Source organism: Lycium ferocissimum, chromosome 5 (genome assembly GCF_029784015.1).
Source record: "Lycium ferocissimum isolate CSIRO_LF1 chromosome 5, AGI_CSIRO_Lferr_CH_V1, whole genome shotgun sequence".
Classification (NCBI taxonomy): Eukaryota; Viridiplantae; Streptophyta; class Magnoliopsida; order Solanales; family Solanaceae; genus Lycium; species Lycium ferocissimum.
This window is the reverse complement of record NC_081346.1, coordinates 40,484,934-40,501,581: the sequence shown is the minus strand read 5'-3', so window position 1 is coordinate 40,501,581 and position 16,648 is coordinate 40,484,934. Positions and strand designations below refer to the sequence as shown.

Here is a 16,648-nt window from a genome sequence, read left to right as displayed (position 1 = left end):
TAATTTTTTAAACACAAAATGAGTTTGACGCATGTCAGAATTAGAGTGCAGCTACCGATTTTATCAAATTCAGTAGCGCTTTAGTTCAAATTCTATATTTATTTTAAAAGTTCATTGAATGTGTATAAATTATTAATTTAAAACTAAATAACTTAAAAAATTAGGATTCAGAACTCATAAACTTCAAATTATGGCTCCGCATCTGATTTGAAGTAAATAATTTCATCAAACTAAAGGTTAAGATATTAAAGGAGTGAAATGAATGTTTTGCTTTTTATATATCGAAAATATACTTATTTGAAATTATTACTAACATAAATTATATTTCTTTAATTAAAATATTTACTTTTATATCTTGAGTTTGGGCCCGGAGTTAGCACGGGCCTCGTGAAACTAGTATATATATATATAGCAATAGTAAAGAAAACCACACAACAGTAAATAAATAAATAAACAGTCGTCAAATCCACTCTATTTCTAGAACTCATCTACTGGAACACCAAATAGTATTTCGTTCAGCAAGAACCAAAAGTTTAAATTAGTGCTCAAACTTGGCCTGGAGAGCATGTAGCTCTCGAACAGGCACATAAACACAATTAAAACCACAAATGACACAGTAAATTGAGAAAGAGACCATTAGAAAAATGTAAGAGATGTCAATCCTGAGGTTAACTTAAAACCAGTCATAAGAACTTCACCAAATACGACATTGTCTAGCCAGTGAAAAGAGTACAATTTCACCTAGGATTGGTGGTTTTCTGTTTGGCCTTCTCTATAAGTGGTCTCAGCTGCTTCTTTTCAGCTAGGATTTTCAAAAAGTTGAACAGAAAGGGTATGTAGTTGTGCTTCCGACGGATATTTTCAGTTTTCCATTTCTTGAACTTCTCCTCCTCCCTCAATATCTTATCACTAACAGCTTCAATGCCAGAATTTACTTCTGCTAAGGATTTATTTAAGGACTCCACTTGGTTGCTATCAACCATTCTCTCCGACTGGGATGCAGCCAGCTGCTGCAGAATACGCTCCCTCTTCTTCTGAAGCTCCTTCAGCTCTGCAGTATACACCTCTTTCCTGTTTTTTACTAAAGCCATCAGATTGAATCTTATTTCACTCTGCGAATACCTCTCAATACGTTCCTGAATTACTGGTTGCACCACGCGCAACCACTCGATATCACCTTGCCCACCAGAGCATGGCCCAAGACTGATTGGTCCCTCCTTCAATCCATCGAGCTCATACAACACACCGTCCACAGGTATATAGCTAATAAAATGGTATACATCATCATCTTTTCCAGCAGCTTTCTGCTCCTCAGGCACAAATGGCTCAGGTCTAGCAAAACTATTATGGGCTGTACGAATCGCTTCACTGTTGTTGATAGCTAAACCTTTAAGCTCCGGCGGGAAATTCTTTGTGAATTCTTTTAGTGCTGACAGTTCTGGGCCAACATCAACATCTGGACTGTTCAGGAGAATTGAAAGGATTGCTTGGGTAGCACAGGCATTGTTTATCACCTGTATCACATCATCAAGAAAGTTACATGTCATAGCATTACACAACTCCTAGAAGTTCAACCACATATATCATGTAAAGGCATTTGACCTGACTCGCAAAGAATAAGTTTGGGTTTGGGTCCTTGATCACAAGGCGATCATCTTTTTCACCAGGACGCCATTTGAAAAGGAATATCAAGCCATACACGGGCCTGTAAGAAATCAGAAGATTAATTATTATTTCCTTTACAAAAAAATTGGAGACAAGCAAGCTTCAAGCCTCTGAGAATAAATTGTCTGCCCAACCATGTAACTAATGCTCAAGTGGCAGTGTTTATTCACCTAAGACTGTTGAGCTCATCAAGATCCAAGGAATACAACTCTTCAACCTGTTTCAACATGGGATAGCATGAGAAGATAAAAAGTTAAGCATCCAAAAGAAAGTAGCTAACCAACAATTTTAACAGAACACCGTTTCCCACTCCCCACCTTTTCCTCTGCTTTGTCTCATAAGACAACATAGCTTATCCAGCTTCAACTGTAAGGGCAGAAAAACCCCTTCATATAGAAATGAGATAACCACAAAGATGTTGAAAGAGTTGTAAAAAGATAGGGGAAATGATGGGCAATTTAACCAAGGCTCTTCCAGTCAAGACTGATTTTTAAATTTTCCATTATTAGCATTTCTTGATGTTCAATATATAACAGAACCAAAGGTTGCGCAAAAATGATTAAGTACCACTGCAGAACACTATCCCCTTCCATAGTTTGCCCATTTTAGCTTCAAACCTGGTATGCCATGAAATGGAATAAATCCTATCTAATCTCCAGTAATATAAAATCATTTATAATAATTAGTACACTGCTATTATCAGGAGCCCCGACAGGGAATAGGATCTGCACGTAATCCCAGCTAGTGACTATGATTGAAGGGTTGCTCAATTGGATTGGAATGGTTGTTCTTCATGCTCCAACACCCTCTAGGAACCACAGACCACATTTTCAATTCAATATATGTTCAAGATGAACTCTTTAGACTTTATATATATATCAATAAAATTCATCCAAACTTTAGATAAAATCGCCAGTATGTCATTTGCTTGCCCTTGCTTTCCATTTCCTTTCCTCAGCAATAGGTGTATTCTCTTGTAGTTTAAGTTTAAAGCTGCAAAATAATAGTATAGGACTACGTACTAGATAGTGGAGGAGAGCTATGATAAAACCACTATGAAGGAAAAAAACCAAGGACCGCTCCACCTTTTTTTCTCTCTCATTTCCTAGCTTATATATTTTTTCCCTTCTGCTAAGGTCTAACATAAGGTACTCACCATTCAACAGAGAGAATGGTTGCTCGAAATCCCAAAACCTAACAAAGATACAAGCCAAGCATTTGCTTCGCAACAAAATACGATGATAGCAAAGATGAAAACTCCATTGAGTTGCATTACATGCATCTGGCATGTAACGAGTAAATACAGAGTTCAAGTCCATAATTGCATGTACAAAAGAAATATGCACGGAGATATGATCATCAAATTTCTGGGAAAAAGAAAAGAACAAAAATCTCCAAAAAGCATGTTCTCGTTCCGTAGTGGTATACTTGAAATGTTCCAAATAAAAACTAAGAGATTAAACCACCTAAAATTGAAGAAAACAATTCATATTAAAAATGAAGCTCATCATTTCAGAGTAAACTGAAAAATACCTGTACACCTTTTACTTGCATCTGCTGCATAAGTTCGGTAAAAACCCCTGCAGGCAAGCAATGTCAGTACCTTTCATATTCAAGGGTTTTACCAAGTGAAATGCAACAGGGAGATCATCAGAAAAGCTTATCAAAGCGGCTAAAATTTAGAGCTTAGGTAGATTCAGAACCCCAAATTTAGTAGCCGTCATAAAGAAAATAAAGATGAAGAAGAATGTTACATTGGATTGTTTCCACTCGTATTGAACACTACAGGAAACTGGTCTCCTTCTCCCCCACCGCCAAAACCCACACCCAAGAATTCTTATTTTTGGGGATAAAAATGGTGTCTGGACATAGTTTCTAGTCCTGTTAAGCAGCACAACAAACTGGTCTTTGGGTCACTCATGAATCTCAGCAACCCTTCCTCCCCGCCCCCCAAACCCTCCTCCATAGAAAAAGCAATATAAAAAAATAAAAATAATCACCAGATAGTCCCCAAACCCTCATCTGCCTTCAATGGGTTCATCTTAAGCAGCATATAGTGCATGCAGTAAATGGGTCGTTTGGTTGCTGGTTGTTGGTTAGAGTTATACAGGTACCAGTAATGCAGGGATTAGTTCTGTAGGAGTACGTAACTCAGGGATTAGTTATGAAAAGATTATATTGCATGTATTACTCTTTGGACGTTTGGTTTGTCGTATTAAAAATTAATATGCGTTTTAAAAGTTTTAAAATAAAATGTTTGTTTACAACGCATGATAAAATGTTTGATCTTTAAAAATGAGGCAAGACCATGTAAATGGTTGGTACATGTAAGCACTGCAATCAAAGCCATAAATATAGCCATATAGGTGTGGAGTGATAGAGGGTAAATTTGTCATTACAGCCGCTTTATCTATGTATTAGTATTCCATCTTCTACACGCATAAAATAACACATAATTGACTCATAACTTATACCTGTTTTATTTATGAGGGATTGTAAAGTGATAACCAAACAATGTTCTTGGTATGCTGAATTTTATACAAAGCACCTAAAATGCTACCAAACATTGGATTAACTATGCTAGTTTTAATACACAAATAACTCTCTTCCTAACCAGCAACCAAACGACCCCTAAGGCTTTAGCTACTGCAACTAAAGACGTGTCGTGATAAATTTCTTCAGTCGGAACAAGACTGTTGGCAATAGAAGATTAGCCACACAGATGATGTTAAACAATTTATAAGGAAGATTAACCTCTATAGAATTACTTTTTATTCAGTCCAGGCAAGTGAAATAAAATTGTAGAGATGTTCTCCCACAAGTCTAAAACTGATTCCAGACATTGAGACAGGGTTCCAGAATATCATACAGCTATCATATGTCCCTAAACATTCTTGCAACTGACTATGGCCAGATCCTTTTCTCTAGAGGAAAATAGTATATTCTACAATGCCGGTTTTAAGTCCTATGATATTACTAAATGCAAATATGGTGCAGAATCTTGGTACGAATGGGTCGAACGCAGCAGGAATTTAATGAGACGAGTCAAAGTTAGCATTAAAGTTTTAAAGTGGATAGTAGCAGTATTTATTGAAGCATCCAAAGTACAGGGGAAGGTGGTTAGAAGATGGAATTTGAAGGATCACTTCTCAGAATTTTTCTGCACTCTAAAACACAATGAGAGTGGCAGATACATCAGTTTCATAGCATTACAAGGACAGAGCAAATCTGTCATTATTACACCGGAGACTACATTCAATGGGGGATGGGGGAATATAGCTCACAAAATAGCAAAGTTTACATATGAACCAGAACAAACACAGAAGCCGCAGGAACCTACAACTAAACAGCTGGATAAAACCTTCAAAGAGGCCTGCAGCAGCAATAGATGGGTGACGGAGGCCACGAAAAAGGCACAAGTCCAGAGCACGAAAGACAATATAAAAATCTCAGGGGGGACTTCAATCTCTGAGATAGACTTGCTGAGCAGATGTGTAGTTGGGAAGTTTCAGAGTCCAACACAAGAGATAGCCACTCTAAATGATGTAAGAAGATGGGCATGCAACACTTGGAAGACTGCTTTTGGTATAAATGTCCATGCCATGAATGATGGCTATTTTCTCTTTGAGCTCCCATCAAGGAAAGAAGCAGAGCACATCATGACCGGAGAATGGACCTGGAAGAAGATGCAGTTGGCTCGAATGGTGGAAACCAACTACGGGTTGCCGGCCTGCAGAAATTAAAAGGGATTGGGTGTGGATCAAACTTCTAGGGTTTCCATTATGCCTGTGGTCACAAGAAATCTTCAAACAAATTGGAGATCAATGCAGAGGGTTTTTAGAAACAGAGGAGGAGACTTCACTCAAGAACCATCTACACTGGGCTCGAATCAAAGTGGCAGGAGATGGGAAGCAGATTCCGAGAGAGGTGGAGGTGTCCAATGAAGAATATACCTACACTATTCCGATATGGTGTGAAGTTCCGGTGGAAGTCAGAGCAAAGGAAAGGAGGAGAGAGGAAGAAACCTTTTGTCCGATGGTTAATAAAGGACTAAGGTCTTATCAGAAGTCAGCAGAAATAAGGGGAACCTTTTGTCCAACGGTTAATAAAGGACTAGGGTCTTATCAAAAGTCAGCAGAAATAAGGGGAACCCATGTGGGGACCTCGGGAGAAGGGGAAAATTTGAATTGGACAAGTGGGCTGGAAACAAGAGGGAAAGGGCCAATGGAGGCAGTTGCAGGCTCAATTAAAAGAATAGAGCATTTGGGCCCAGTTAATAGAATAGAGCAATTGGGCCGAATTATTGACCCTTTTGCTGTAGTAATTCATAAGTCAATTCCTGAAGCCCATGTAGAGGACATGGTTAGTATAGAAATACAGGCTAACCTGTCAAGACTAATAACCCAGAATATGTTACAACCACTGGGGAACAGTGATGGAGAAAAGGAGACTCAACATAATCAAATTGAACAGTTCATGGGAAATTCATCTGAAAAAGAGGAACCAGCAGTAACAGAAGAAGAAGAGGAACCAGCAGAGGGCCTACATCTACAAATACAGATGCAAGAACTAGATACAGAAGAGATAAATGAAGATGTTACCCCTCTGAAAGTTCAATTACCAGAAGAAGCAACCATTCCAACATCAATAACTCCAGAATGGATTCAACAGCATATAATCAGACTTAGCACAGAGTTTGGTGCTAGCTTTAAAGGGTGTGAAGAGAAAGCCAAAGAGTTATTCATGAAGATAGATAGCAACAAGCAAGAGAATAAGGGGGAACAGTCAATCACCAAAAGGAAGGGGATGAATGAATTGAAGGGGCTAGAATTAGATACTAAATTCATGAGTAATGGTACTAGAAGTAGGGGGGGATATCTAGCAATAAAAGATCAATGAAGTTGAGTATAGTGTCCTGGAATGTTAGGGGTCTGAACTGTAGTAAAAAAAGGAGTATGATAAAAAATATTTTACTTACCTGGAAAGCAGATGTGGTGTGTTTCCAGGAAACAAAAGTGGAAGGGGATATCACTGATATAGTGAGAGAAGTTTGGGGGAGCAGGTGGGTCAATTATGTTCAATTAGAAGCTAGTGGGACAAGAGGGGATAGTAATTATGTGGGACAAAAAGGATTGGGAAGGGGTGATCAGTAGTGAGGGCATGTACTCTGTTTCTTGTAGTTTCACTGGAAGGAGTCAAGATTTCAGTTGGAACATGACTGGAGTTTATGCTCCAAATGATAGAATGGAAAGGGAGGAAACTTGGGGAAATAGGTGCAGCAAGGAGTCTTATTCCAGGGCCCTGGGTCCTTTGTGGTGACTTTAACACAGTTAGATATCCATCTGAAAAGAAGAACTGCAGAAGAATCAACAAGGCAATGACTGATTTTTTCTGATTTCATTGAAGACATGGAAATGGTGGACTTGTCCCTGACAGGAGGGAAGTTTACTTGGAAGAAAGGAGACAGACACAATATTGCAGCAAGAATTGATAGATTCCTGATATCAGAAGAATGGGATGCTAGCTTTAGGAACATCAGGCAGTCCATATTACATAGGGTGACATCTGACCATTCACCTTTGTTACTTCAAAGTGGAGAATGGGAGAAAACCAATTCTTATTTTAAATTTGAGAATTGGTGGCTAAAGACAGAGGGTTTTAATGAGAGAGTGAAGACATGGTGGGAATCCTTCAATTACAGTGGAAAGCCCGATTTTATACTGGTAGCAAAGTTGAAAGCTTTAAAAGGAAAATTGAAAGAGTGGAGTAAAACAGCACAAGGGAATTTGGGAATGCAGAAACAAGTGGTATTGGCTCAGCTTGCTGAACTGGAAGAGATACAAGATCATAGAACCCTGAAAGAGGAGGAGATAACTTCTAGACTGGCCCTAACCATGGAATTTGAAGACATTGCTAGGCATGAAGAGACTGCTTGGAGACAGAGATCAAGGGCAACTTGGTTGAAAGAGGGAGACAGAAACACAAGTTTCTTTCATAGAACAGCAAATGCACACAGAAGGGCAAACACTATAGACAAGTTAAGAGTAAATGGAGAAATTCTGGAGGATCCTGGAGAAGTGAAGGAAGAAATTGTGTCATATTATGAGAAGCTGTATTCAGAAACAGAAAAATGGAGACCACAATTTAATATGAGGAATTGTCCTAGGTTGGATGCTGAAGATAATGCAACTCTTATGGCCCCTTTTGAACCCCAAGAGATACTGGACTCCATCAGGGCATGTGCAGGGGACAAAGCTCCAGGTCCTGATGGATACTCTATGGCTTTTTTCAATCAGTGTTTGGATATCATAGGGATAGAGCTTATAGCTGCTATACAGAACTTTTACTTTGAAGGTTATTTTGAAAAAAGTTTGAATGCCACTTTTGTGGCTTTGATTCCAAAGAAAGCTGGAGCTATAGAGCTCAATGATTTCAGGCCTATTAGCTTGATTGGGGGAGTCTATAAGATCATTGCTAAACTACTGGCAGAGAGGTTGAAAAAGGTAATACATAAACTGGTGGACAGGCAACAAATGGCTTTTATTAAAGGAAGACAGATCATGGATGCAGTTCTTATAGCTAATGAGTGTGTGGAGTCTAGACAGAGGAGTAAGAAACCTGGTATTCTATGCAAGCTAGACATTCAAAAAGCATATGATCATCTGAACTGGAGCTTTCTAATCAATATGTTGGAGAGAATGGGGTTTGGAACTAGATGGATCAAATGGATAAAACATTGCATTAGCTCTGTTAAGTTCTCAGTGTTGGTCAACAGAACTCCTTGTGGTTTTTTTCCTTCTCAAAGGGGATTGAGACAGGGTGATCCTTTGTCCCCTTTCTTATTTATCCTGGCAATGGAGGGCATGAGCAATATGTTTCAGACAGCTAAGGTGAATGGCTGGATAAGGGGATTTCAGGTGGGTGCAGGAAACTTGGAGATTACTCATCTGCAATATGCAGATGATAATCTTGTCTTTTGTGAAGCGGTGGAAGAGAACATTTTAATCCTAAGAACTATCTTCATCATCTTTGAAGCAGTTTCAGGATTACACATAATTGGGGTAAAAGCTTCATTTATCCAATTAATGAGGTTGCAGAGGTGGAGAGCTTGGCAGAGAAATTAGGAGGTAAAGTAGGGGAGCTTCCAACTACATATTTGGGCATGCCGTTGGGAACCAAGAGCAAGTCAAAAGGAATATGGAATGGAGTACTAGAAAAATGTGAGAAGAAGCTGACAAACTGGAAAAGCCAATATCTTTCTCTCGGGGGAAGATTGACAATGGTCAATAGTGTGCTAGACGCCTTACCATCTTATATGATGTCCATATTCCCAATACCTGTCAATGTAATCAAGAGAATTGATACCCTTAGAAGGAACTTTCTGTGGCAGGGCAATGAAGCTAAGAAGAAATTTCATTTAGTCAAGTGGGAGGAACTGACTGTGAGCAAGAAGACAGGGGGATTGGGTATCAAAGATTTGAAATTGCAAAACCAAAGTTTGATGATGAAATGGCTATGGAAATTTGCTACAGAGGAAAACATGCTATGGAAGGAAATCATTACTGCTAAATATGGTTTGGAGGACAAGTGGATGACAAACATGGTGAATACTCCATATGGATGCACTGTGTGGAGGGCAATCAGGAATCACTGGCCAATAATGCTTGCAAGAATTAGATGTAAAGTTGGTAATGGTTTAAAGGTATCCTTTTGGAATGATATATGGTTGGGTGACACAGCTCTAAAGGTGAAATTCCCTGACTTGTTCATTCTTAGCCAAAAGCGACATGCTACTGTTGCTGAGATGTGGACTGGGCAAGGGTGGGATCTGGATCTGAGAAGACACTTGAATGATTGGGAAATGGAGATGGTAGCAGAATTCCACAGTACAATGGCAGCATTCATCAACTTAACAGGGGAAAGGGATACTCTGGAATGGAAGAAGGATGGCAAAGGAATTTTTACTGTAAACTCAGCATACAAAGACCTGAATGTATCAAGTTTGCAAGAAGAAGGATGGCCATGGAAGATGATATGGAAGACAAAAGTACCTTATAAAGTGAACTGTTTTAACTGGCTGTTGGCAAAAGAGGCAGTGTTGACTCATGAAAACCTGAACAAAAGAGGTTTTCACTTATGTTGAGATGTTTTTGTGTGGGGATCATAATGAGACAATCAGTCATCTTTTCTTGCACTGCAAATGGACAGACCAGCTGTGGAGGATGTTTATCAACCTGAGGAAGATCAGATGGGTGAAGCCTGGGAGCATAGAAGGAGTGTTAAAATGCTGGAACAGGGATGGGAATGTAACAAGAAAAGAGGAGAGATGGAAGATTGTCCCATCATGTATCTGGTGGACTGTTTGGAAAGAGAGGAACCAGAGATGTTTTGAGAACAAGCAGAACAATTTACAGAAGTTAAAGATGAACTGCCTAGCTCTTTTTTATTTTTGGTGTAAACAGGAAATTTTAGATCAGACAGAAGATATTTTTGATGTGTTAGATCTCTTGTAAGAATAGAAAACTGTAGAGATCAATGCTGTAAATGTAACCTTTTGGAGGGGGACTACATATTTTGATGTAGTACACCTATGGATATATAGATTAACTGTTACAAGTCTCAAAAAAAAAAAAAAAATTGTAGTATGTATCAATATGAAGACGAGGAACAAGTTCTTTGCCCATTTCCTCTGCCTACGGGAAGAGAAAAATATATGAAATGAGAGCCACAACTCAAATACTCAGCACGGTGTTTAACACAATCACCTCAACATACACAGACAAAATGCCATAAATATTCTAGGGCTCGCACCCAAAAAGGGTCCCAAAACAAACTAATGTCCACAAACGGGTTGTACCTGTTTTTTTGGTCCATAAGAAGGCAGTTAGCTGATTAAACCAACGACCTATGCTAAAAGTTTAACGGACTCGGCTAACGGAAGTTATAGTCCCGTTAACAGCAGGTCAGTAAAAAAATCAACGACCTGAGTTTAGTTTCTTATACAGGTTGCTCACTTTTTCAATGATCCAATTAATCACGATATCTTGTCAAATTAAAAAAAAAAAAAATACTTGTAACAAACAATATTTTAGTCATGCTTGCTACATGTTTCTTCTTGGTTATGCATTTAGTTTAATGATACCATGTTGTGGGCAATAACAATGCCTTGTTGAGTTGTGCACGAAAAGGAATTCCAAAGAAAAAGATGCAATGCAGAGAAGCAGTATGTTTCAGGAATTAATTTACATTACAATCTCTAGTATGGCATCTTGTATCTATGACATGTATCTCAAGCGAAACTGCTTTTTTTAAAAAGGTAGTTCGTTCTGTATTTGTATTTGACGATACACCTTTAGGGGTGTCAGTAGATATACTAGCGGATCCAGAATCTGAACGCTGAGTTCTGAGTCGAGAAAGTGGGCTTTGAAATGTAAACCGAATTGTAATTATTATTTTTTTTTCTTTGCACGTATATATATGGGATTTGGGTTTTATCGAACTCGCAAACCCATTGTTAAATCTGCCACTGTTACGGTTATAAAAGGAAAACTCATAGTTAGAAGATTTAGATTTTTTTGGGGTTGTAATCCTCTTCGGAGGGATGCCGAAGATCGGAAGCTAATTTTCCACTTACCTAAGATCCATATTGATTCCTGTAAGTTACGAAACTATTGGTCTATTCTTGTTATATTGTTAATCTAAATTCCAATTATTAGACCATGAGTAACTCTGTACATAATTGTGCACTATTACTCGTTACTATTTCCATCTTCTTCATGGTTAGCAATGTTTCGGGGTTGAGATCCTAATATTTTCATGATTTTGTTATCATGTTTTTTCCTCTAAATTGGCAAATGTGTTTATTATCTTGCTTGTCTCTCTGTTCAGACCTTGATCCCACAAGGTATATTATACATAGAATATATGCTACATAAAGAGAAAACATCAAAGAGGAGCCGTAGACGAAGGGAAGCTAGCAAGCGAGAAGAGGAAGAATCAAGCACAAGATTCAATGTAAGTTTTTTTTTTGCAAGTTGTTTGTATAAGAAAATAAAACGCAAGCAGTTGATAATTTTTAGCGAACTGCTATTAACTGGGTAGTAACTTCCATTAGCTGGGTCCATTAAACTTTTAGCACAAGTCGTTGATTTAATCTGCAAACTGCCTACTTATGGACTAAAAAAAAGATAGACCACATTTGTAGACATTACTCATTAGTCTTTTAGGAACCATTTTGGGCATGAGCTCGAAATTTATCTCATAAAGGATTTGACCAAAGTGGACATTACACACTACATACAAATGTACATAACATTTCTTCTCATAAAACATAGTCAAACTTCCAACAATAAAAATAAGGGATATTCTTGTGGGAAAAGATTGTATCAAATGGATAAGCTTGCAGTCTTCTATGGCTTCTGGATATAGAGAATTGGACCTTATATGATTTTCGAAGTCAGCTGGTTATACTCTTAGAAACAACTGAAGTCATGTTGGCAATAAGATGGAGGAATGGGGTGAAATTTTTTCCCACTTCAAAGGACCAGGAAATGGATCAATCCAGAAAATGGTACAAGACATCAAGGTTAAAGGTTTACATTTTCCCGTGAACTTGGTTTACTTGATAAAAAGGTGAGTAAAAGGATGACTACTCGGTAAAAGAACAACTTCATCTTCATCTTTCAGTGACTATGTGAATGTAATGCGGGTGAGTACAGATCTGTTAACTAGCAACTGAAACAGGGTTAGGAAAAGGATCTCACAGACATGCCTAGGGGTTGCAATGACTCAGTGGATTTATTATCTTGATATCTTCACATCAACAAGAGAACCTAACAACCGTATCACTCCACTTTTTTTAGAATGATATCATACCACTTTTAGCACTCCTAATTCTACAGGAAAGAGATCTCTGAGTGTCTCTGCCCAAACCCCCATGCCTGGGGCTGCGACAACTGGGTTTTAACTTTGATCATACATCACCAAGAAAATATAACTGGTGAAAGACATAATTAAATAAATAAAAGTGTGCTCTCTGAAACAACTTAAGGTTTTACATGAGATGGTCGCACACTTCAATATGCTATCACAGCAGGTAGAGGTTCTAGGTTCGAGTCTCACCACCACCCATTATAAAATAAAAAAATCCACGTGCTTGGTCCATGAAAAATGACCAAACCACACATGAAGGGGGCATGTTGAAAGACGTAATTAAATAAAAAAGTGTGCTCCTTCTAACAACTTGAGCGTTTAGATGAGATAGTCGCACCCTTCAACAATAACCATATCAATCCACTTAGAGCAATCCTAATTCAACTTAATTTTCTTTTCCCCAATTTCAAATAGCAATAGCTGATTTTGTTAGAAGAGGTCAACAATATCCATTATTACATTTGAAAGTGATAAATTTCATATATCCCAAGGACCACCAGTAAAACCATGCTATAAGTAAAGTAAAGTTGAAAATCAGACGTCACACATGTTATCAAAAGAGAATAGGTATCCTTCAACAATGGGAGATACACCCGATCAATGAAACAATATGTCATCTAAACGTGCCAAATATGCTGCAGCTCAGTCAGCTACATGCACTAACTGACCAAAATTAGGTAAATACTTTTCAATGGCAGTATGACATCTGGATGATGAGGAGGTGGCAAAGGTGGTGTATAGGCTGGGGGTGGCCGGGGTGGTGTTCCGGGGGCGGTCAGGCTCATTGTTATGCTTTCCCGGGAGAGGCATTGGATGCAATCATTCCATGTATTCTCTCAATTTGTCATCGGGATGCTTCGATATTATTTGATCCACGTTCTACTTTCTTATGTGTCAACATATTTTGCATAGCACCTGGATATCTTATGTGGATCTCTTGATATTCTTGCTAGCGTATCTACGACTGTTGAGGATTGAGTAGTGGTGGATCGAGTCTATCAGTCCTGTGTGGTTTCTATTCTCGGGTATGACACCCAGGTTGATCTAGTATTGCTTGACATGGTGGACTTCGATACAATAATGGGCATGGATTGGTTATCTCCCTATCACGCGATCTTGGATTGTCACGCCAAGACGGTTACCTTGGCCATGCCGGGAACTGAGTGGAGGGGGACACTTAGTCACTTCACGAGGAAGATAATATTTTCTATAAAGGCGCAACGGATGATAGGAAAGGGGTGTTTGTCTTACTTGGTTATATTTGAGATATTAGCAAGGAGACTCCTACTCTTGATTCAGTGCAAGTAGTGAGGGGGTTTCCTGAGGTGTTTCTACCGATCTATCTGGAGTTCCGCCGAATCGTGACATAGATTTTGATGTTGACTTGGTTCCGTGCTCAACCTATTTATATCCCACCATAAAGGATGGCAACAACGGAGTTGAAGGAGCAATTGTAAGATCTATTGAGTAAGGTTCATTAGACAAGTAGCCTGGTTGCTTAGCCTCACTAGATGGATAAGTAGAGAGAGGAGAATTTCGTATATCAGAACACGCAGCATCGTAAGTATTTTGTTGAAGATGCCCTGAAATACTTTTTCAGACCAACTTTTATGGTCCAATGCACAAAAGGCAATGCTTGAGAAGGAAAGAACAATAGCTACCCTTTTTCGGGATAAATGGAAAAAAGGTGTCTAGTACAACGAAACCTAAGTTACTCGGACTCTTCACTTTCGGTGCCGCTCCCGTGTCGACACGACATGGGTATGGGTGTGGGATCCGTACCCGATCTAGTCAACCGCTTTTGGATACTTTGACCAAAATCAACGGAGAAATTCCGGACAGATCCCATGATTTTTATAATCAAAACAAAAGCTGAGATGGACTTAAAGAAAATGGAATAACTTGTATATTGAAATTTCTATGTCACTCCTTTTCCTTTTATCTCCTTCCGGGATTCTCCGCTTGATCAATATTTTCTCCTCATGTTTTCCACATAATATCTCATAATTTAGGTTTTATAGTTCTATTTTTAGATATTTCAATTATTTTTAGCCGAATCCCCGCACCCGTATCCATACCTGGATCCATATACCCGAATCTTAGAATTTAGATCATGAAGGATCCGACCTCTAGATCCGCACCCGTATCGGACACCCGCACCCGAGTCCGAGTAACTTAGAACGAAACAAAGGGAAGGATAACTTAGCGTTATTAGCTTTCTGTAAATTTGATAAAACTGTGAACATTTTACATATATCAGTAAAACCTTGCACATATTATTCTTTGAAAACGTTTTCAACCCTACAGCTAAATACAAAATGGAGATCAAAAAAAATTTTCTTTTTGGAGGCCATGAGCGGTTGATGGTTTAATTGACAATCATAATGAAAACTTATAGTAGCTACTTTTCCAACAGCCAGGAAGGGCATCTACAGTTATCCTGCTGCAAGACCAGTGCAGCAATATTGAAATCTAAACCAATAAAAGACGAATTACAAGCAGCGACTGGAAACAAAATAAATTCAGGAAAAGCAAAACATCATTAGGGCATAACTAACATTCCAGGCATAACACAATCATACGCTTAATACATGAGGATTGGAAGAAAAAAAATTGAAAGAAGACAATTCAAAGGGTGAAGTTATGTGGGATGATGCTGAAGCAACTAGAGCTGATACAAAGACTCCGCCTTAGTTTAGTTTATAGCACTGTCTCCCTGTTTGCATTAAAGCGAGCTAAATTTGTTCTATAATACAACACTCTAATCATCTCTATTAGCAGTAAAGACTCATTCCTCACAAGGATTATTCTTTCGATTCTCAACCTTATTGCCAAGCCTAATGAAAAATTAGGAGCCATGATACAAGGCAAATAGACTTACCGGGATCAGACTCGATAGTGCACCACGACATGATTGTTAATTACCTGATGCAAAGAGAAAGAACAGAGAGCATTAATAAAAACGACATTTTGATCTTCACTAACTACAAAGAAACAATTATTTGTTAGTAGTAGGCGTTTGGCCATAGAAACCAAATGCTTTTCACTTTATTTGGAATTTTTGAAGTTGGAGTTGCGTTTGATTATGAATATTTGGTTGTTTTACCGAAAGTGAAAAAGGTGAAAAAAGGATTTTAGGTGTTTTTCATTTTCATGCCCAAACGTTGGTTTTCAAATAAAATAAAAAACAATTCCGGAAAATTCTCATGGCCATCAGCACTCCTCCGCAAACAAACCCCAAAATTGAAACAACTAAAAGGTGCTTTAGTTCAAAGTGGAGAAAGAAGCTAATAATTGTGTGGTCTCAAACTCGAAAGCAGTAAGAGTCGGTACCTCAAATTAAGAATTCGTCGGAATTGGATATTTGCTTGTGTTTAGTCTCTCTTTCCTCAGGCAGTGGCTGTTGTCGGTGATTTTGAGTTTTTTCACAAAAAAGGGTAGGGTTGCCAATGGACGGACCCGTTCGGACCTGTATGGGAGTTTCCCACTTGGGCTTAAACCGGTTCTTATATCCTGTTGGGCTGGCGGTTATACCCGGAATTTTTAAAGTAAAATTTACTTGGCATAGCTTACATTATTACCTATTTATGGAACATAACTAAATTTTACTGATAATTATATTTAGTAGCTAAAATATAACATATTTATTTCCTATAGCTATCACTTTTTACCACTATCCGATAACTTCCCACACCCCTAAATTTAAGCGAAAAAAAAAAGGTCCTCTCTCCTATACCCCTAAATACACGCCATTATGCCCAATATCCCTTAATTTCCTCCAATTTCAAATCAGTTTTACAATAGTTCAACTTCCTTGTTTATCTCTAATTAACTGCTCATTAATTTCACTCATAATTCAAATCTAATTCCCAACAAAAGGTAAGATTTTATACTGATTTTTACGTTTCACTGTGTATTTAACTTATATTTTCATTTTGTATTTTGATTATTATGTTCAATATTACTTATTCTGGTTTCTGTTGACTATATTTCAAATATATTTTTCATATATTTTGACTATATTTAGAAAAAAATTAGAAAAATCAAAAAA

General features: G+C 38.2%; 1 protein-coding gene across 1 annotated transcript; it reads right to left on the bottom strand.

The window, feature by feature from the left end:
• Positions 1-459: 459 nt before the first annotated feature.
• LOC132056804 (ubiquitin carboxyl-terminal hydrolase 2) lies at positions 460-16,025 on the bottom strand. The gene is made up of 6 exons (XM_059449159.1): positions 15,931-16,025; positions 15,479-15,522; positions 3,199-3,245; positions 1,836-1,882; positions 1,603-1,705; positions 460-1,514 (listed from the first exon to the last, which is right to left on the bottom strand). Exons 2-6 carry the CDS (start codon positions 15,507-15,509, stop codon positions 738-740), a joined length of 1,005 nt encoding a protein of 334 aa, XP_059305142.1. The 5' UTR covers positions 15,510-15,522; positions 15,931-16,025; the 3' UTR covers positions 460-737.
• Positions 16,026-16,648: the final 623 nt, after the last annotated feature.

Bases quoted from the DNA above. Each gene is read 5' to 3' on its own strand.
- LOC132056804 (XM_059449159.1), bottom strand. From the start codon at position 15,509: ATGTCGTGGTGCACTATCGAGTCTGATCCCG. The intron at 3,246-15,478 runs GTAAGTCTATTT...GCTTGCCTGCAG, and splicing joins CACTATCGAGTCTGATCCCG to GGGTTTTTACCGAACTTATG. The intron at 1,515-1,602 runs GTCAAATGCCTT...GATGTGATACAG, and splicing joins ACTTATTCTTTGCGAGTCAG to GTGATAAACAATGCCTGTGC.